Below are 14907 nucleotides of genomic sequence, written 5' to 3'. Positions count from 1 at the left end.
CATTCAGTGTGAGGGTCATTCTGGACATGATCAAGATCAATATCCATATAATACATTTCCTGAAGCATACATGAAGCAAGGCCATTGTCTCTAATACTGTCACCATACAGTCCAAGATATTAAGGGGTGAGTAAATGGCTAGCCATACCTGTCAAATCTGTGTGGATGGCTTGTTGAAGACAAAAACAACCAATATAGGTGTCGCACATATGGATGGCAGTAGGATCTGTGAAGTTAAATGGACGGATGGATCTATCAATAAGATCCCCAGTAATGTTGACATCTATCAATAAGATCCCCAGTAATGTTGACATCTATCAATAAGATCCCCAGTAATGTTGACATCTATCAATAAGATCCCCAATAATGTTGACATTCCATGGCTCAACAGACAAGACATAAAATATGTAACAGAAGCCATAAGGTCACTAATATAGATCAAGGCCAGAAGGCTAGACAGTATAGTTGGCAGCCAATATGGCAAAAAAACTGAGGTGTGGCCAGATGGTTTAGATCAGAGTTTGATGGCCGGAAAGTACGATCAGCAGCCAGGAGAGAAGAAAAAAATGTGGTGTGACCAGATGGTTGGAAGGTATGGGCAGCAGCCAAGATGGCATCAAACTATGGGTGTAGCTAGAGAGCACAACTCATTCAAGTCATTTATAAACTCCATGCACCCAGACTTGCAGACCAAAATGTTATGCAGTGGTGAAAACTCCCCAAAAGGTTTAAAATTCATGACTAAAACTGGAAGATAAAAGGATGTTGAAATGGACATTCAAATTATTTATAAGCTCCATGCACCTGGACTTACAGGCTCCAAAGCCATGCCTGGTCATTGCGGGTTCCTTTGACTTAGCACGTTCAAACCATCCATATTCTCGGTCCTTTGATTTCCGACATAACTTCTGGGTCATACAGTTTTCCATTGAACTGTTTACCATGTATTCTTCAACCAAGTGGAGCACATGCTGCATGTAGCCAACAATGTAAACTTTCTATGTGAGACATGTGTCATGAGATTCATACAGGCTTGCAATCTTTTATTTTGCATACTTGGTCATCATGCTTGATTCGGAAAAGACAAAGAAACAAAAAGAAATGCATAATTAATTGTGTTAAAAACACCAGAAACACTCACTATACCAGGAGTCTTAAATAAATAGTTTGCATAAACATGTACTTCAAAATGTTCTATCACAATATATCAATGAAGTGCGTTGTGGGCAGAGAATGCAGCAACTAAGGCAACGTGGGTGAAAAATTCAAATAATTATGGTCAAAATGAAAAAAAAGATAATGTAGAATAATCTCAAAATGACAAAATCCTTAGTGGATGGAATGAAAACAGATCAAATATCCACCTAGTTTCAGGAGGTGAACTGAATGATGTCCTGTCAGTTCACAGCAAGATCTAAAAATGTGTGCATGGGGAGATAATGAGAAAGAGTTATTGCTCTTTGCCTACTATTATCTGTCTACTGGTGTATATAATCTCTCTCTCTCTCTCTCTCTCTCTCTCTCTATATATATAATAGAGAGAAAAGATTAATTTTCATCTTTGGAAGGGGGTAGTAGAGATTTTATTCCTAATGTTCATGTGATCGGGGACAGGTATTCAAAGGAGAAATGCTGCAGCTCATATTGTTTTATCTACACAGAAGCTGTCATCAAGGATACACTGATAAATATGTTTGATCATAAGCATTCAGAAAGTTAGTGAATTTTTATTATCAAGATCTTTGCATGGGTTTACTATGGTAGTTAAATTAGTCACTTGAGCCCTTCACAACACTCTAGTCAGCAGGTCATGATGGCATATTTGACATGTATCAAAACTTGTGATTACTGGTACATAATCATATTTGGAGAAATGAAAATATGAATTTGCCACAAACAGATCTATTTTGTAAAAACAATATTCTAATTTTGCATTCAATTTGTCATGAAAACTGAAAACTTGCTTTTATATCACTAAACTTGTATCTGATTACTCTTTAATTTCTGTACATTTAAAATGCTTGACATGTCTAACAGTCTGTGACAAGTCAGATTACCAGGCTCATAAAAATACAGGTTCCTTGCCATGAATTATTAATAAAATAAAATATAAAAAATGATTACAGCAGTTTCAACAAAATTTGTTTTTAATCCCTGGTGTACCTGCTTCTTTCAATGTGTACAACTTCCACATCACTGTCATCTGATGTTGAGTTGATACTGACATCAGGAAGAACTGGGGAAGCTCTCGTTTCCTCTCCCTGTCCATGGTATCGGAGAAAACCTGTAGGATCATCTCGATCACTATAATTTGTCAGATCAATGCTTCCATCAGCCAAATTTGAACAGTGATCACCAAATTCTGAATCCCTGCCTTCTGTATTATCTGTGCAGAATTGATTACAAGGGAGTCCCCTTACAGGGGAATTGTGTATAGTTACATCTGATTCCATCAGAAGGACTCTGTTCTCACTTGTTGGAAAGTCAAATCTTGGACTGTTGTAAGTTCTGTTACGTCCATAGTTATGAGAATTTCTTGGCCCTGAATTTGACAGGTTCAGTTTAGTAGATGTCTCTAACTTGATTGATTTTGGTCTTGTTAAGATCTGAGAGGCCCCGTTACCTGCACCTGTGACATCGTGACTATCCTGTAGGTATTCAACAGATTGGATTGTCATGATATCAACATCTGATTCTGTTTCACTTCCTGAATCAACATTTGTCTCCATTCTTTCTATTTCTCTTTTGGATGTCTCATTAGATTGTGCAGATTTGGGCTTACTTTTTGGATTGTTTTCAATGTTAGAAAATGCTGAAGCAGTCTGAACTGGACTGATTCTCAAACTTCTGGGTTGTGCTTGAGTGGTTTCTGATGCCAAGCTAGAACAGCTTGTATGCTTGCAAGAACCATTACAATTCTTACATTTTTCACTTTTCATACCACCCGAGTAATGCCTATGTACATGACCATGTATTTCAGTTCTACTTTTGGAAGGTTTAGGAAGATTAAACAAGGAATAAGGATTCACATCTTCTGATGTAATGGGACTAGAATCATGGCTATTTGAACCCCAAGCATTTCTCACATGCCGATAAGAACCATGGCCAAAATCTTGAAGTTGCACTATGTTTTGTCCAAGATGTACACCATCTGAGGTTTCAGTCTGGGGACAGTTTCTGCTGTGAAAGTTTAATTCATCACCATCACTGTCTTCTGATGTTGAACACATATCTATTACACTAGATTCTCGTGAACTCTCTGCAGATTCAGGACCAAGATCAGAAAGATGAGTCATGTAGGATCGGAACTGATCAGTCAAAGGACCTGACATGTTATGATTTGAAAAATGATGTTCAACAGTGGACGGTTCATTTGAGTTGTCTTCACGAATCTGACGGTGATCTGGAAAGGTAGATTTTTCAAACGTATAAAACAACTCTATATTGTGTTTTTATGTGTTATAGTACAAGCTTAAAATTTAACCCACAATGAATGAATTAATCTTAATATGTGACTACAAACTTATTTCACCAAGTAATCACAAATGACTGAATCTATATTCAGGGCTCCTGCATTCTTTAAATAATGTAATTCCATGACTTTTCCAAAACTCTTTTCAGACTTTTTTTTACCAATTTTAAGAGTACCTAATACATAAAGATTGGACCATTAATACTTACCTGACACATAAATTTAACACAAAAACAATATCATTTTAGTAATTTTACTCTGATCGCATCTTACAATGATTTTGAATGGTGGCAAGATTCCCCGATGTAGTCTAACTGATGTTTATGGGGATCTCACTCTAATAAATCCATTATCGAAGTTATGTAGATTGGTTGGTAAAACTATTGCATTGCTGAATAAAAATGCAACCTGATAATGCGAAATAACAAAATTCCAATAACGTTCCAAAACTTTGAAAGTCTTATGAAAATTTTAAAAAATTTCAAGGCCCTTGACATGCCCTTTCTCTACTTTACAAACTTTTCCAGGATTTCCATGACTGCAGGAACCCTTTGCATTAAAAAGTGATTCATCACCTAATTCGGACAAAGGATACTGATGTAAAGTTAAATACTTGACCCAACAGAAAAGAATTCTGCTGAATAATGTTCAATTGCTCCACCATGGCATAATTATATATAATAAAAAAACAAATTGCAAAATGGAAAGATTGAGAAAAGTAGGTTGTTGTGACCCTTTTATGGCCCATTTTGAGTATAACTCTCCAAGATGAATCATAACTCTACATAAAATAGTGTCAGAGAATTTGAACTAAACGAAAAAACTGAGCAGAATCAATAGAACCTGAAAAGTGTGACATATATTTGCATGTGGTGAGCAGTACAATCAAGGATGAATATAACAAGGGAAGTTTCATGACTGTACACAGAATGGTGCCTGACAACTATATGCAAAATCATCATGCTGCCACCTATGCTGATGACAATGCCATTGGAATGTGATGGCTCACATATGATTCACAGGTGAGAAAAAAAGTTGACCTAAGTTTCTCGTACTACAGAATTCTGACCCTCACCCCTCAAAACACCTTCTTCTGTTTAATTGTTATAGTGAAGTAATGTAAATTGGATTAATGGGGTGTGCATAAATAATTTAACATTCACAATGTTTTTGAGATTCTGAAACACATTTTTACGAAATAATCTGTGACTTGGAAAATAACAATGTGTACACCATTTAAAATTAAATTTTCAGAGTCTTTAAAATATAAAAATATACAGCTTGAAAAAAACCTGGTAAATACATGTAAATCACCTGATGATGTTGCTGGTGTCATAGTATCCAATGAAACTACATCAACATCTTCTTCTGGTGCTGACCACATTTGCTCATTTACATTATTTATTCCTGCAAGCATATACATCAATATATATTACTTACATGAAATCATTAACAACACATCTCCTATGTGTAAATAATAAACAACACATCTCCTATGCATAAATAACAAACAACACATCTCCTATGCATAAATAACAAACATCTCCTATGTGTAAATAACAAACAACACATCTCCTATGTGTAAATAACAAACAACACATCTCCTATGTGTAAATCATAAAAGCCTTCCTTTGTTATTTCTATGAATCTAACCTTCAGTGTTTGGGTTATTCCATTATCCAACTGTCACTCACACTGTGCTACAATTACAAAAATATTGATAGTTTGGACTTTTTTTCCACTATCAAATTTTAAATCAGACAAAGCAATAAAAAATTTACATTCAGGATCTGAGATTTTGCTGCAAATAATAACAGGCTGCATTGTATCATTCAATCAGACTCCTCAAAAATTATATTGTTACAAATCTGTCTAAACATGCTATATGAAAAGCCATTATGGACTCTTTTTTTTTTAGATGGTGATTACCAATCACACATACACACAACCTGCATTTGTGCAAATAAAATAAAAACATGAGAAAAGAAAAGTGCTGATAGAATTGAAAACTAAATTTTGGCATGGTGATGTGTCACAGACAAGTTTGCCAGTATGCTCATGGTAATTATATTTGTTTTTTGTGAAAGGAAAACACTGGATTTTAGAATAACCCCAGAAGAAAATGGTTATCATCCATGTATCATCATTACTGCTTTCCGATTTCACATTTAAAGTGTCTTTTTAGAAAACAGATACAGAAAAAAGTATTCTAGGCAACACATTTATTTGACTAACCGAGTGTCTGCTCAACTACAGCTTCTGCATGTGCTTCCAGAACTGCAGGGTTAGCAGCAGACTGGTTCCCTGCTTCTCCTGCTAACACGGTAGAAAAGCTGTTGGTCTCACTATTTACCACCAAATCACCTGAACATTCATTCTGGAAAGATGAAGAATAACTGCAATGACTCACCCTAACAAATCCTCATGCTCTTCTTCTGAACCCACCTCTCCACTCATTCCCCTGGTTCTCAACCCCCACCCCCACAAATAAAGCCCATGGATTATAAATGAAAATCCATCAAATGGCTATGGCAGCATATATGAATTCATACAACATTTGAAAATGTCACTGTAATTTAACATTCTGAACTATTGGTCTTTAATTCCCTTCCCAGGAATGCCATATAAAGAAGCCAATACAGACAAACCCTCTCTATGACTGCCACTAGAGAGACAAACATCTACAAACTTTGTTAAATTTTCATCTGGGGTTTAAGTCAATGTGGTAATCAATTGACATACAGAGAGAGGGTATCACTATATTCCACTGATTGTTAAAAATAGCCAGGGGCTATATAAAAAAAACCCCACAGAAACGTGTTAATGTTCTTTGACCATGACAAAAGTGACAAATTAAAGTGCTAACTGTTTAGTCAATAAGCATGTATACTAAATGCCGTTATATCTGTGTAACAGTCAACAGAAACAACTATGTTGACAAGTTTAATGTTAAAAGTGTACGTCAATGTGGTCATGTATGCTCAATTATTCAAATTAAATAAAATAATAATTATTCTTCTAAAATGTAATACTAAAATACAGGTAATTTAAAGTCTATTCAATCCCAGCTGTAGAATGATCTGCACATTAAATGTCAAGAAATACTTTCAAAACAGAATTACTAATTACTATGGACTTTCACATACATGCGCACACACACCTTTAAAAAAGTTGTTTACTCCAGAATAAGGAGACTTTTCACTGGTGATGACGCCTGCAATCAAATTATTTGTTTATAATTTGATTTGAAAAAAAAATGGAACAGCTATGGCAGACCATCTTTCCCAATTCTGACAATACATACAACAAGCATATGCATTTTATGTTATAAGATAAAGGAAGACGGGTATGTAACATTCAAAAACCGCAAATGAACACAGGAATGAAAAAGAGATAATTCCAAAATATGTTCTGTCCTTTCAAATTTCTTTTTTTGGTATGCTCATTCTTATTGCTTTTTTGTCTCACCACACACACACACACACACTATGGCTGTGAGCAAAAGATTTGTATCATCATCAGGAAACAGTGGAATGATAAACAATAATGAAATTTATAATGACAAATGTAAGCAACCAGTTGAAATAGCAGTACTTAAAAACAAATTGCTATCAGGGTTATTTTTAATTACAGTCTTTGGAGAGATGATAAACAAAATAAGACAGAAAAAAAAAAGAAACCATGCAAGAGAAACAAACTTAACTCATTGAAGAAAAAAAATAGAAGAAAAAGTATTTATATATAAAAATCTAAAAAGAAAAAAACTATGCCCCCAAGCAGGCTTAAACTGCTGATTGACAATGTAGTGAGTCTTGCCCTATACCCATAAACCACTCGCATACCTTGAATCTGTGATAGGCAAAATATCATATAGAAGTAGTTTGTTGTTGTATGGAATTCTTTTAGGTCTGATCAATTACTGTTGACAATTATGTTATCCAATTTTTAAACAAATATTTTATACATGTCTTTGCATTACCAATTTGGAAAAATTCATAACACTACAATAAAATCCATTTCTTCAGTAAATGCTTCTTCAATAACTGTATTACACTGTTTTATTTTTGTTCCATTTTACTGTCAGCTGGAGATTGAAAACCTATTCAGCTGGATACTGTGAAGTTTGGTACTGAAGTAATTCATCAAATTAGAAAGATAGCTTGTTTTATTATTTGTATCATCATGATTCATCCCATTATCTTTTAGATACCATTAACAAAATAACATGTAAGCTGCATCATGTTGTTGTGGTGGTGGTGGTGGGTTGACTTCCTTCATGTGTCTCTTCTATATTTAACTTACACTCACCCCAAACTTCAGAGAATCAGAATGTAACAAAACAAGATCAGAAAAAGGAAGGGAAAAAACCCACAAATGACAAGAAATATTTTAAAGTCAATTTTTTTATTTAGTGGAGGCAAAAGCATTCTGTGATATTTGCTACTAGAAGATTGTAGATCATATGGCTATGGACAGGGGCGGAAATGAGAATACGTTTGAAATTTGCATGTGTTCGATTTTTTTTGTAAAAGTGTTGTCATAAAATAAAACATTCTCAATTGGGCTGGTAGTTTGAGGGGTCTTTTGAAGATTCGGAAATATGGAGAAATCTGCTGTTATTGATGAACATATAGACAAAATTAAATGTTTATTTCATGGTTTCACTATACCACATTTATTGTCTTAACGTTAAAATGAGCATATAGTCATTTTGCTGTATGTCAAAATTATCTGATGCATTTACCGAGATGCCAACCCTTCAGACTTGCAATTAGTGAAAAGTAGGATAAAACTGAGTGAATTTTGAACAATTAGTGAAAAATTATACCATGACACTAGCTCTATCCATTTTGATGGTCAGTACTTCATTATATGAAAATCCCAAAATAAAACTAGAACATTATTTACACTGATTACATGTACAAATTTATTTACAGCCAGATTTACTGATATACACAAACTTCATGCCATTTGTCATGATATGATGCTGTGGCAGTCTTTAACTTCCTCAATCAGGCCATGGTAAATCTGTTTTCAAAACAGTTCAGGTTCCTTGCATGCTGTTAATCTTGGCAATTAAAAAGGAAGGTTTTGTTAACAAGAAAACTCATAAACAATGCTTCAGCACTGGTAACTTGCAGGACCTGAGTAGGTGGTTTAAAGTACTCCAGAGCTGAAATCTGCTGGATACTCTTCATTCTTCCGATATCAATGTGCTCCGATACATATGTGCTCTTTGCAAGCCTTGTGCTTTTTCATCTCCTTCTGCCACGTGTCCACGGGGTCTCATGTTGTTACTTACAATTTATCTGTCATACATGTATTATATGTATGACTGGTAAATTGTAAGCAAAGATATGAAAATCTGCGCACATTCTAAAATTTGCAGCATAACACTGTACGAAAAGCTAAATGTACATCAATGTTTGATGGCTGAATGCAATGCCAATTTTTGGTGTACTCCAATCTATATTTCACTTTCAGTGGAATACAAAAAAAATTCCATGGAGGTGAAAACATTTTAACTGTTATATAGCTTGATCATGAAATGGTATTAATCCATAAGATGAAACGTTGAACAATTAACGATTAATGGTGTCAGCGCATGCGCTGACAAATATGAACTCACACAAATTATGAGACATGCTAATCTTTCAAGGTCTCAAAAATTCATAGACTCGGAAAAGCTGTCTTCATTTGGCGTTTGTTTAAAATAATATTTCAGTTGCTATGAGTATGTACATGTGCCATGTAGAGAGGTACGAATAAATCATGATACACTAAAAAAAAAAAAGTTTTTCACATGGTTGATATATAGGAACCAAAATGATATTTTAATCAAAGGTTGTTCACACATACCTTTATATTTGGTAAAAATATGAATTTGGTTACTACATGTGGTCAACCTTATTGTTTTTAAAATAGCTTAAATGTTAGTACAAAATTGCTATTTTACTGCCAGATATGACATCATGTGCAAATGCATAAAATATCATATCAAATGATTTTTATAAATCAACTGCAATTTTCAGTTTTTCAAATGTTGATAATTTGTTTCTATTGCATTACCAAATCAATAATGTTTTTGGAAAGTTTGTGAATTTTTGAGCCAAAAAGAGTCCTCATAGTATCTACCCTTTAACACTAATTTTATTGTATGTACTTCTCTCCAAACTGAGTGAATAATTGCCTCTTATGAGTAGGTGGAATAACATTCTAAAATGTGACGTTCATTACTGAAATAGTAGGTTCTGAATGCCTACAAGATCTGGTGACTTTTACAACACAAGTAGTTCTAAGCCGCAGTTAATGCATGCACAAGTGATGCACTTAAGAGTTCCTACCAGGGGGAGATAAGATTTCTTGAAAAGTTTTATAATAATGTTAAATGAGAATGCTTGAGCATTATTTAAATCCATCTGTGAATCAAAAACATGTATCTGTGTTAATAAAATTATACAATTATTTCTCTTGTCCACACATACATCATATTATTGTACTACTCAGAGAATTGTATAATAAAACACATGATCATGTTACATAGTGCTGGACACAGCTAAACACACAGACCATGCAAAGTTTTGCCAAAACTAGTGAATCTTACCTCAGCTTTTGTTTCCCGGATTGGAAGTGCTTCTTGCCAATTTGAACTACCATCTTCATTAACAGCCATGACACTAGGCTCCATTACTAGACCAAAGTTTCAAGCAATGTCAAAATTAACTGAAGAATTTCATGATACTGACTTGTTTTATGTAGAGCCAAACCTATAAGTAAATAATAAAAGATAATAAAAAAGTTATCAAGCATATCATAAATGCTTAACTTGAGAATTATATCCTTTTTATGGGATAAAAGTTATTTTATTCCTGATTTAAGCCAACTGAGAATTCCTGAATTCATGATTTGTTTGCATGCAACAGGAATCTGCATCGCTACTGAGTCATGAAATTCATGCCAAAATCATGAGGGTTGGCAGGTCTGCACCAACTTCAATCACAACTGTTTACCATTTATACATGTTACATGTAATGAGCACATTCTGAAAGTGGTGTTTCTTTTTTGAAGATTACTGAAAAAAGTGTTTTCGAAACATGACCATGTCAGGGTTTGGGAGTACAAAATCGTGGTTTTTTTTAATATTATGTCCTATTACAATTTCATTAAAATCAGATCCCCACTTTACATAGTACAGTGTTGATCTGATTTTAATCAGACTGTTTTGTTTTTTGACAAGCCTGACAAGCACCTCACTTAGAAAACTGGACAGGACCAATCTGATATTAGTGGGGCACTGCTTGCATTTATAATACCGTTATCTAGTTACTCCTACCATACAATACCATTATCTAGTTACTCCTACCATTTAAAATTAATAGTTTCTACAGTGCTGTTAAGTCACATGGCCAGAATATACTGCATATGAATATGATAATATATACACAATTCAGAAAGTTTCTATTTGAAAATAAAATATTGCTTAAAACCAATCTTAACTCATTAACCCCATAGCACCACGTTTATGTGTCAAGATATAGTAGCCTAGTGCCGAGCTCTGTAGTGTCAAGGTCATGTATGATACACTAAAGTGGGTGGTATTATAGAAAGGTAGACAGATGCTGCTCTACAATGAAAACAAATAATCTGGACATTCTAGCTGAACTACAAAAACAGAGGGAAAATCCTTATTTTTTTTTAACCCAATTTTTTTTCCACCCAAAATTCGTCCATGGTTGGAATCTGATTTTGTGTCCAGATTTTAGAATTTTTGGCCTCAGATCTAAGGCCGACTGGTCTGAACTGCACACTGACAGGTGAACCTTTGCAAAAAGTAGGATAAGATGAGCATTTGGAATAAAGTGTGGTATGTAAACAAAAATGATGGGTCTGTTAAACAAACAAAAAAGAAAGAATTCCAACTTTTACCCTTCTGCTCATGCGTGAGTGAAATAGCCAATTTAAAATGATGTTTCTAACACAACTAGGCATTAGGTTAACGGGGAAATCTCTTAGAAGTCAATGTATTGGGATGTATTCAGAAATAGCCTCCAAAATAACTCTCCTTCTCGCATTTAAGGCAAAAAGGAAAAAATCCTCCACGAGTTAAATGCAGATAGTCATATTACGAAATAGAGGTGCTACAAATGATGACCTCAGATGAAGGGAATGAAAACACCTCATACGATATATATATATATTCCACGTCTCGCTGTTTAGCTCTCACGTTTCCTTGTTTTGCCAAAAAAGAAATGTCACTTCTCCCTAAAAATTCAAGTTTAGCTTGACCCCTGTACTTCAGGTTAAAAATGGGTGATATTTGGGCAGTAAGACCGCGACGCCCAAACAAATATCAGCCTCGGGGTCTTACATTATAGGACTAGCTCAAATATATGGTAACACATGTTTAAGTTTACGGCTACTGTCGTATGGAAGAATAGTGGGTTCTGGGGACTCAAAGCTGAAAATTATAACTCTGAACACGCTAAAGAAGCAGGATACAACTCGGTGCTGGAATTTCATTGTTTACACTGCACGTCTTTGACCGGAAAACTGGAACCGGAAGTCTCCATCGTAAAATCTGTCTTTACAAAGTGAACAGTGGTTAAGTGTGTAATATATATTAATACATTATTTTTTTTATGTAAATCAATTCAAAAACTGGTATTTGAAATATATATGTACAAGGAACCCATCAAAATTACATGAATTATATTCGTGGATTCATTCGTGTAGTCCCATGAGTCTGACGTTATAACTTGAACAAAACACCACAATGTCAAGGACTCATTGCGGTAACTATACAAATTAACAGCAAAGCTAAACAATATTAGTAAAGCCTGATAGTATCATGCCCTTCAATCTATATTTATATGGACTGATTTTTCACAGAAAAAAGCTTCTTTACCAAATAACCGCTGTAAACAACCCAATCCTTCGATGACTTAATCCTTTGTCCGCCATTACATACAGCTCCGCTGACTGGTATGCCATAAATGAATAATAAACTTTGAATAGATTTGAAAACAACTTTACACCCGACAAGCACTTGGCCTTGTAACAATAGTGACTTTTCATAAAAGAGATAGAAAATAGTATATAAAAAAAAACAAATAAAAATGCTTTTGATTATAACTGATCTCAAGGGTCTGGTAGGGGTAGCTTTCATGATCCCTTATTTAAATTAAAACATGAATAAATACATTTCGCATAGGGATTATAATGTTAATTCATAAGGATGCCATGAGAGTATTTTCCTCTGTTGGTTCGTGTACAATATGCGCGAACAAGCGATGAAATTTGTTTTAACACCACAACTCACAGAAAATGTCGACAATGCGCAAACATCAAGTTAAGAGAAGGAAGCAAGATCATGCAAAATATCCGATCAGCCAGGAAACCCATGTGAACCTAATAAATCTCCCGCAAGCCTACCACTCACTACCCTATCTCAAATACCCATTAAGAAGAATAGGGGAGATCTAATATCTCTTCTTTTCTTCTTCCCCTCTCATTACAGTCCCTGAAAATGGTCTTCTAAACGTACGTGGAATATATAAACTGTATAATGTCAAATTTGTCCCTGATATAATCCTGAAATATATCTTAACCAAAATTCAATTGTATCGACGATGTCCACTACACATTCTTGGTAGTATGCCACCCCAGCTGAAAGGCTCTTGCAATCAACATGACTCTGAACCTGGTGGACCTTACGACACGTAATTAATACAGACATCAGTGCATTAATAATGATGGATTCATGCTGACTGGTATTAACTACTGTATACCTCCGGTTATCAGTCCACATAATGACCATACGATACAAGATTGATGATTGATGCAGACATCAGTGACTTAATGATGATGGATTCATGCTGACTGGCATTAACTACTGCATACATGTACCTCTGGTTATCAGTCCACATAATGACCATACGACACAAGATTGATGATTGATGCAGACATATGTGACTTAATAATTATAGATTCATGATGTATGGTATTAACTACTGTGTACCTCCGGTTATCAGTCCACATAATGACCATACGACACTTGTAAAGATTTATGCAGACATCTGTGACTTAACAATGATGGATTCATGCCGTATGGTATTAACTACTGTTTACCTCCGGTTATCAATCCACGTAATGACCTTACGACACGTGACTGATGCAGACATCTGTGACTTAATAATGATAGATTCATGCTGACTGGTATTAACTACCGTATACCTCCGGTTATCAGTCCACATGATGACCATACGACACAAGACTGATTGATTTACGCAGACATCTGTCTCTTAATAATGATGGATTCATGCGGGCTGGTATTAACTAATGTATACCTCCGGTTATCAGCAGAGACGTTATTTTATCTTTTTTTTGGGGGGGGGGGGGGGAGAGAGAGAGAGAGAGAGAACTAGCCGGGCTTGTTAATTTTCGTATATAGCCTACGGCAATTTTACAGCAAATGCAAATTCAGCTCCCACCCCCGTCCCCCCCCCCCCATGACGTTCCTGGTTATCAGTCCACATAAAGACCTTACGACACGTGATTGATGCAAGCATTTGTGACTTAATAATGATTGATATTGTTATGCATTTGAAGCTACTAAAAAGACTTTGTTACTTCATTTGTTTTCCAGCCAAGAAACGAATATTTTAAATGGCTATATGAACAGTCCATAATAATGTTATTATCTCCTACCAGTTTAATTTGTTGCACTCATAGAATGATGTACCCATATTTTTGTGGTAATTTTAAGAGATGTGTATTTGAATACCAAAAGAATACATGACAATTTTAGTAACTCTAGCATAGCAGACACATACACTTATGCAAAAGAGGTTTCTATGCCATAATGTTTACAGTTGTTATAACGGTACACCTGCATACCAAAGATGTTTTATCATCAGTGCAGACTAAAATGATAACTGAAGATTTTTTTAAAGTACCCACAAAACACTTGATATTGATCTTCCTATTTATGATATATAAATTTAAAGAAATGTCAGAATTAATATATAAACAAACTACATTTCGTACGTAATGAAATCCAAATCACACTAAAATTAAGTTCATTACATACAGACACACACATATGGGGACATCTTTATGTTTAAAAAAACTTCGTGCAATAAAGATGTTTTACTATGCCTTATATATATATATATATATATATATATATATATATATATATATATATATATATATATATATATATGTCTTTTGCAGTTGACCTATGGTTAATTTCAAGGAAACAATGTATCAGACTTTTTACCATAAGAACGGGGACAAACAGATATACACAAGGTGTCAGAAATTATAGAATGAAAATGGGAACATTCCATAAGCACACTCTATAAATTTTATTCAAAATAACTATCAAATTAATCGAAATGCTACCGTAATCGCATATCTTTGCACATATTTTC

At 34.5% G+C, this 14907-nt stretch overlaps 1 protein-coding gene across 3 annotated transcripts in view; it reads right to left on the bottom strand.

Moving 5' to 3' along the window:
• The window catches only part of LOC149794168 (uncharacterized), a 68396-nt gene extending 55944 nt beyond the window's left edge, over window positions 1-12452 (bottom strand). The window contains exons 1-5 of one of the 3 annotated variants that reach the window (XM_089968267.1): window positions 12378-12452; window positions 10077-10239; window positions 5708-5849; window positions 4787-4879; window positions 2164-3403 (exon numbers count right to left, since the gene is read on the bottom strand). In XM_089968267.1, coding sequence (XP_089824393.1) covers window positions 2164-3403; window positions 4787-4879; window positions 5708-5849; window positions 10077-10160 — 1559 coding nt within the window. In that variant the 5' untranslated portion in view covers window positions 10161-10239; window positions 12378-12452. Of the gene's footprint in view, window positions 1-2163; window positions 3404-4786; window positions 4880-5707; window positions 5850-10076; window positions 10240-12174; window positions 12225-12377 lie in introns of those variants that run through there. The other 2 variants (XM_089968268.1, XM_089968269.1) reach the window with 2 other exon arrangements.
• Window positions 12453-14907: the final 2455 nt, after the last annotated feature.

Source organism: Sinohyriopsis cumingii, chromosome 8 (genome assembly GCF_028554795.1).
Source record: "Sinohyriopsis cumingii isolate HCF-2022 chromosome 8, ASM2855479v2, whole genome shotgun sequence".
Taxonomy (NCBI): domain Eukaryota; kingdom Metazoa; phylum Mollusca; class Bivalvia; order Unionida; family Unionidae; genus Sinohyriopsis; species Sinohyriopsis cumingii.
Note: the sequence above shows the minus strand (reverse complement) of the source record. Positions and strands in the feature narration are given on the sequence as shown.